The 7,753-nt window shown below is 40.7% G+C and overlaps 1 protein-coding gene across 2 annotated transcripts in view; it reads left to right on the forward strand.

The window, feature by feature from the left end:
• Positions 1-2,415: 2,415 nt before the first annotated feature.
• Positions 2,416-7,753, forward strand: part of Ccdc81 (coiled-coil domain containing 81) — a 50,481-nt gene continuing 45,143 nt past the window's right edge. For both annotated transcript variants that reach the window (XM_013014051.1, XM_013014052.1), the window contains exons 1-2: positions 2,416-2,494; positions 7,439-7,500. In XM_013014051.1, the coding sequence (XP_012869505.1) occupies positions 2,416-2,494; positions 7,439-7,500 (141 nt within the window). The remainder of the gene's footprint in view (positions 2,495-7,438; positions 7,501-7,753) is intronic.

Below are 7,753 nucleotides of genomic sequence, written 5' to 3' on the forward strand. Positions count from 1 at the left end.
CATAATATTATGTAAATGCTATTAAAAGGATATTATTTTGAGCCTTTGTATAAGTACACTTCTCTCTCTCTCTTTCTCCCTCTTTCGCTCTCCCTTTCTTTCTTTCTTTCTTTCTTTCTTTCTTTCTTTCTTTCTTTCTTTCTTTCTTTCTTTCTTTCTATCTTTCCTTTTTGCCAGTCCTGGAGCTTGAACTCAGGACCTAGTCACTGTCCCTCAGATTCTTTTTGCTCAAAGTTAGCACTCTACCACTTGAGCTACAGCATGACTTCTGGCCTTTTCTGTGTATGTGATACTGAGGACTACCCAAGGCTTCATGCATGCTAGGCAAGCACTCTACAAAGCCACATTCCTAGCCCTGTATAGGTACATTTCTGATTTGTGGCAAAAGAAAAACTAAACTGTCCCAAACAGAAAAATAATGGCTATCAGAACTATGTTTTTAGTGTGAACTACCATTACTTTTTATTGTAAAGGTGGACATTGAGCATTTGGTACAGTTTTCAATAAAATTAATTAAAATTTGTTAAAATTTGGATGCCAGGCACTGGTGGCCCATGTGTATAATCCTAGCTACTCAAGAGGCTGAGATCTGAGGACCACAGTTGGAAGCCAGCCAGAAAAGTGCCCCTGAGATTCTTATTTCCAATTAACCCCTCAAAAGCTGGAAGTGGCTCAATGTGGTAGAGCTCTAGTCTTAAGGAAAAGAGCTCAGGGACAGAGCCTAGGCCCTGAGTTAAAGCCACACTACTGACAAAAAAGAAAAAAAGAAATGTAAGAGAATGTTTGAAGTGGCATTATTCCTAATATTCACAAATGGAAACAACTCAAATGCCCTTTAACCGTGGAATAGATAAATAAACTGTGACTTACTCACACAAAGAAATACTATGCACTGGTGAAAATGAACAGATTGCTACCACAGAAACCATAATGTAATATGAGAAACAGAATGCACAGTCAATGATTTCAAAAGTTCAAACACTGGTAAAACTATGAGACCAGAGAAGAAGAAGTGGGTTTCCATGATCCTGCTAGTAGTCTGTTTCTAGACCTGGAGAGAGTTAGTATGCTCATTTAGCAGGAGAATGTGAACAGACTCCACAACAAGAGCGCAGAGGGGAAAAATCCAACCACGAAACCAGTGCAAACAACATCAAAACCCACATAATTTGAAGAGAAGAGCCCATGAATATCCCAAAATAGTAAATTCCAGCTTGTTCTTGGCTTTTAAACAGATGTCCTCACATATGCACTATTGACAAAACCACCACTCTGACTGAGAAAGACTTCAGGCAAATGCCAAAACATCCACCTTCAGACACCACCAAGTATCATCACTGCCAGCATAAGAGCAGAAGGGAAGAGTTAAAGATCAAGTCACATCAGAAAGAATGACACTGCCCCATTTGTATGGAAATGGAAAGACTTGGAAATAATATTAAGTGAAGTAAGCCAGACCCAAATTATTTGCAATACATAGTATACATCTAGGATAATCTTAGATGAGCAGAATAGCTCAATACCTGTGATCATAAGATGACACTAAGCAAAATGAACTCCAAGACATGGACACAAGAGGTTTTTCTTTATTGTTGTTTTTAATGTACTATGTGATTTCTTGTTTCTTTTGTATGTTTCCCCCCTATGTTATATGCCCTGTTGTCATTGTATTTGATTTTGGTACCCTGGTCTTGTATATGTGTATATCAGAATTAGGGAAGGGAACGGGAACAGCAGAATGGTGAGACAAAGGACAAGGGGAAACCAATGGAATAGTGATATTCACAACATAATATGTGGGGAATGATCTGTGCATCTTGGGGGGGATGGAAGGAGGTAAAATAGGAGGGATGAGGAAAGGGGTAACAAATTTGACAAGAAATGTACTTATTGCCTTATGTAATTGCAACCCCTCTGTACATCACTTTGACAATTAAAAAAAAAATCAAGTCACTTCCCACCCTAGCTACCAGGAGCTCTGGAGTTACCTGGGTTACCTGGGCAACCGAGGGGCTGGCTGGTTGCAGTAGGCGGGGCTGAGCCCCTGCAGGGGTCCATGGTAACCAAGCGGGGCTTTGTGCGTCTTAGCAACACGCCCACCCCCGCAGCGCCTCCGCTCACCGAGCCCCTCCCTCCCCTCTCCCTGCAGAGGAGGCGCTGGATGGTTCTTCGTTTTTCCGTGGTATAACCAGTTTGAGAGCCAGAGCAGAGAGAGGGACGGTGAGGGAAAAAAAATTAAACTGAAGAGAAAACAAAAAAAAAAATCCAAAATTTGGGTAATTTTTATTTTGTAATGCACATTCCAAACTCCAAGGGGAGGGACTAAAGGGTGAGAAAGTCACTATAATACAAACTCCATATAAGGAAAGAAGAAAAGACACCCGTGGAGGCGCAGTTCAGACTGGGGGTCCAGAGATGCTGGACACTATCGTCCCCGCTGTGCAGGAGCTGGGCAGGCAGGTGCTGCCCACACTGCCCTTGCTGAGCCAGGAGGGTAAGTGGCTTGGGATGGGGCCCTAAGGCTGGACCTACCGCGTGGAGGGAGGCCACTTGTTTCTAGCTTGGAGTGCCTCATTGTCTTGGCAACTAGGTAGTGGCACTGGATGCCCAGGTTCTGCATCTAATCAAGGGAAAGGAGACAATTCAGTGTGTGTGTGTATGTGTGTGTGTGTGTGTGTGTGTGTTGGGGGTGGGGGGGGTAGTAGGGCCTCTACCTCTAAGCTAATACTCTACCACTTGAGACACACCTCCCTGTCTGGGTTTTTTTCTCAAGGACTGTTTACCCCCTTTTCCATCTTTGAACAATTATTCTTAGATATCAGCCTCCTGAGTAGCTAGGATTTCTGAAGTGAGGCACTTACTAGTGCCTGGCTTTATGTATGCTATCCAGTCTTGTGAACCTTCAAAACTATGGTCTACAGCAACGACTTCTCTTTAGAGTAAACACTGCTTCCAGTTATTTCATTGTAGTCACACAAAGCTGACTTAATATACCAGTGTTATAAGATTTTTCCTTTATTTTTTAATCAAGAATTAGTGAGGATTTGTTGAATGCCATTTCTGCACCTGTTGATATGATCCTATGATTTTTCTTTTTATCCTTTTTTTTTTTGCCAGTCATGGTGCCTGAACTCTGGGCCTGGGTGCTGTCCCTCAGCTCTTCAGCTCAAGGCTAGTGCTCTACCACTTGAGCCACAGCACCACTTCCAGCTTTTTCTGCTTATGTGGTGCTGAGGAATTGAACCCAGGGCCTCATGTATGCAAGGCAAGCACTCTACCACTGAGCCACCTTCCCAGCCCCCTTTTTATCCTTTTTTAAAGGAATGGATTAACTGATTTCTGTATGTTGAACTAGTTATAAACTTGATTATTGATTTTAGATCTTTCTTTTTTCTAATTTTATGCATCCATTGCTATGTTTCACTTCAAGCACTGCTTTTGCTGCAGACAATACATTTTTATATGCTTGGGCTTTCATTTTCATTAGTTCAAAATGTTTTAAATTTCTATCAAGATCGCTTCTTTGGCCCATATGTATGAAGTGCATGTTGTCCATTGAGAAATAACAAATTTCAGTAGACAATTAAGCTGCTTTTCCTAATTTTTGTCGATTGTATTTGATTGAGTAAAACATTGCAGCAGACTTGAATATATCATCTACATGAAGGAAGGCTATTCTCAAATTTCCAGTTAAGCTCAGACAAGTCTTTTCATCAGGATCTGGTTGCAAACACTACATTGTCTCCTGGCCCTAAATAAATCATTTCCTCTTTGGTATAGATGGCTTTCCTGAAATGTGAGCTGTAGGGCGTGTCTCCACAAAAGACTTTTAGTGGTAAACTTTTAACAGTTTTGACTCAGTAACCTTGAACATTCTCCAATGCACATCGGGATTCTGAGACTTTTAGTAGTAAATTAATGACATTTAAATCAGGCATTGGTGGCTCATGCCTGTAATTCATGCTTCTCAGGAGGCTGAGATCTGAGAATCATGGTTCAAAGATAAGCTGGCCATAAAAGTTGATGAAATATTTACTTTCAATTAAACAACAAAACAAAACAAAAACCAGAAGTGAGGGTATGGCTCAAGTGAGAGAAAAAGCCAAGAGAAAGAGAGAGAGACAGAGACAGAGACAGAGAGGGAGACAGAGAGAAAGAAAGAGGGAGAGAGAGAGAGAAAGGCCCTGAGTTCAAGCCTTAGTACCAGAAAACACACAGTCTCTCTCTCTCTCTCTCTCACACACACACAAATTAACATGACATTTTTGGGTCATGATGAAAATAAGACCCTAATTCTTTTTTTTTTTTTTTCAGGTAAGGGGTAGGTTTATTCAGTAGACCTGCTGGGACCAGGCAAGGTTGGCACTCCACGTGGCTGGGAAAGGCCTGGGAATGAGAGAGAACTGGGAAAGAGAGGGAAGAGCTAGAAAAGAACAGAGGGAGAGCAGAAAAGAACAGAGAGAGAGAGCTGGGAAAGAGGAAAGAGAAAGGAAAGAGCTAGAAAAGAGCAGAGGGAGAGCAGAAAAGAACAGAGAGAAAGAGTTAGAACAGAAAGAGAGCTAGAATAGAACAGAGACAAGACCCTAATTCTTTCCAGTCAGTAGTGGAAGCCATTTGGCTGTGGAGTAGTGTATATGTATATGTGTGTGTTGAGGGGGGGGGGATGGTTAAAGGAACTGCACATCCCTGTTTTAGAGTGTGGGTAGAATTTGAGCTCACTCACTGTTGCATGCAGCCCTAGTTTTATTGGTGGTGATTGAATTTCCATCATTAAACTTGTTCTCACATGCTTATGGGAATAACTGCTTCTTCTCATCCACCAAACTTGCAACTTAATGAAAATACTTGGAACCCTGTTACATCAGAAATAACAGATTACAGTCTTACTGGTTTCAACTATCAGGAGAACTAATAATACCAATAAACTAAGCCTTCTCCAAAGCAGGAGAAGAACTGGACTTTTGTTACCACCTTCACCAATATCCCAAAAAGGCAACCTGGTGAATGTTACTTTCGTTTTAACAGCATTGAGGTTTGAACTCAGGGCCTTGAACTGACTAAGCAGGTGCTCTACCACTTGAGCTATATCCCCACCCTCATTTGCTCTGATTACTTTTTCCCAGTGGATCTTGCATTTGCCCCCTGGGATTTGCCATCCTCCTACCTATGGCCTCTCACATAGCTGGAATTGCAGGTACAGACTAGCAAACTCATCTTATTGGTAGAGATGGAGTCTCACTAACTTGTTTTCTTGACTGGGCTGGCCTCCTGAAGACCTGGGTTTTTAGTGAATTTCATCTTTCTTGACTTTTCATTTTGAGAATTAAAACAACATTCTTGATTTGCAAAGAGTTTCTAAATGAAAAGTATCCTTAGTAAACATGATTACATTTGGAATGGGGATATCAATACAGTCATGTTTCTCTATATTTCTGAATATTGGCCAGATCTAGAGTATATATTTATATTCCACATCAATACTAAGAATTATTGGCAACTCAAAAATAAGAAAATAAGCATAGAAGTCTTCCTTTTGGCCAAGCTAGAAATAAAAAGGCTATGCAAAGTAAAGTCCTTGTGCCCTTATTCTTAGCCTAGGCTCTTAAAAAGATTAGTTTAACTTGGACATGTAAAATAGTATTTATCAAAATGAATTTCAGGTAACAGAAATATGAGTTATTTAGTGTTGTTGTTGTTTGTGTGGTGTAGCTTGTATGTATTTTTTTCTTTGCTTAGGGAGGACAAAGGGGGGGTACAGAAAAGGAGGGAGGAAGGGTGAACAAATGCAATCATAGCATTCAGTATACACTGTGTGTAAATGGAACTATGCAGCTTGAGGGAAAGGATGAAAGGCAGAAACTGGTTTAAAGTGAAGGAAGGGGAAAGCAAAAGAAGGGATATCATTGTCCCATAGAGAAATATATATATTACCTGAATTGTGAAATGGTAACCTCTCTATAATAATAATAATAATATATCAAAATTATTTAGACACAATTATATTAAACTTGTGATTCACAGCAGTAAATTAGGAGATCATATCTCAACCAATAAAAAGTTGGCGCACTTTCTGTGTTGGTACACCTTGGTATCATGGGAAGCATAAATAGGAGGATGGCAGTCCAGGATGGCCTAGGCAAAAAGTTAAACTATTCAAGAAATAAAGCAAAAAGGGATGGAGAAATGGCTCAAGTGGTAGAGTGCATATCAAGCAAGCACAAGGTTCTGAATTCAATCCCCAGTGCCACAAAAAAAAGAACAAAAATTTTAATATATATTTTTTATTGTAAAGATACTGTACAGAGGGGTTTCAGTAAGGTAATGAGTACCATTTCCTATCAAGCATTGTTACCCCCTCCTTTGTTTTTCCCCTGCCATTCCCTTTTCTCCTCACTTCCCCAACTCCTCCTCCCCCTGCCCCCCAACCCCAGCCCCCCACCCCTGCGCCTGAAGTTTTAAAGTTCGTTTTTAATATAGTGTCTTGTACATCTCATTGTTACAATGGGTCAACCTGTATCCCTATTGACAATTTTTTAAATTAATTTCAGGACAGACTTGACAAACAGTTGATTAATGAGCCAGTGCCTCACACCAGTAATCCTAGCTACTTAGGAAGATAAGATTTGAAGATCTCTGTTCAAAGCCAGCCTGGGCAGGATAGTCAGTGAGACTCTTATCTCCAATTAACTATCAAAACAGCTTAAAGTAGAGTTGTGAGTCTAGGGGTAAAGTGCAAGCCTTGAGCAAAAAAAGCTCAGAGACAACATTCAAGCCCTGAGTCCAAGCTCCAGGAGCAGTGCACGCATGCACACACACACACACACACACACACACACACATACACACACGCGCACAAGCACATGCACACATAACACAAAAACCAGACTATAGTTGGTTAACTTCATTAGTATGGTAAAAGAAAATAGGCAACTGAATTCTCTTTACTCTGGAATGATTCTCTTTAAAAAATTTACTGCAGCTGTTGTTGATATCAAAACAAATCTTCAGCTAGGAGCTGAATAGGCTCATGCCTATTCAGGAAGCTGAGATCTGAGGATCATGGTTCAAAGCCAGATCAGGGAAGAAAGTCCATTTGACTCTTATCACCAATTAACCACCAGAAAACTGGAAATGTTGCTGTGGCTCAAGTGATAAGAGTGCTTGCCTTGAGCTCAGGGGCAGCATGCAGGCCCAGAGTTCAAACCCTAAGACCAACCAAAAAAAAAAAAATATCTTTGGAATTGATATGTGTAAGCTTTAGATTCCAGAAAATTAACCTTTGGAAATGATTCTATTCTCTGTCAATTCTAAATAAGTAGGGAGTTACTGTCATGACCTATTTACATACATGCCTTAATTACATTTTTTTGCTTATTAGCATGAAGGCCTCATCAAATGGGTGCTCATAGAAATTATTTTGGTGTTTTTTGCATTTCAGAGGTTTCTATGATCTGGGAGTATGTTTCCGAGTTTGTGGAACGGCAGCTCACCTTGCACAAGGTAGGATTCGACTTCAATTTCAACATAGGGGTTCCCAGGGACTTTCTTTTTTACGGAACCATCCAGCATTGCATTCACTCCTATGGTTTTACTATATTGAGGGCTAGTGAGTAGCAGTTTTTTTGTTTTTTTTTTGTCGGTCGTGGGGCTTGAACTCTGGCCTCAGCTCTTCAGCTCAAGGCGAGCGCTCTACCACTTGAGCTACAGCGCCACTTCTGGTTTTCTGGTGGTTTATTGGAGATAGGAGTCTCAC

Source organism: Dipodomys ordii, unplaced genomic scaffold, assembly GCF_000151885.1.
Source record: "Dipodomys ordii isolate 6190 unplaced genomic scaffold, Dord_2.0 Scaffold22, whole genome shotgun sequence".
NCBI lineage: Eukaryota > Metazoa > Chordata > Mammalia > Rodentia > Heteromyidae > Dipodomys > Dipodomys ordii.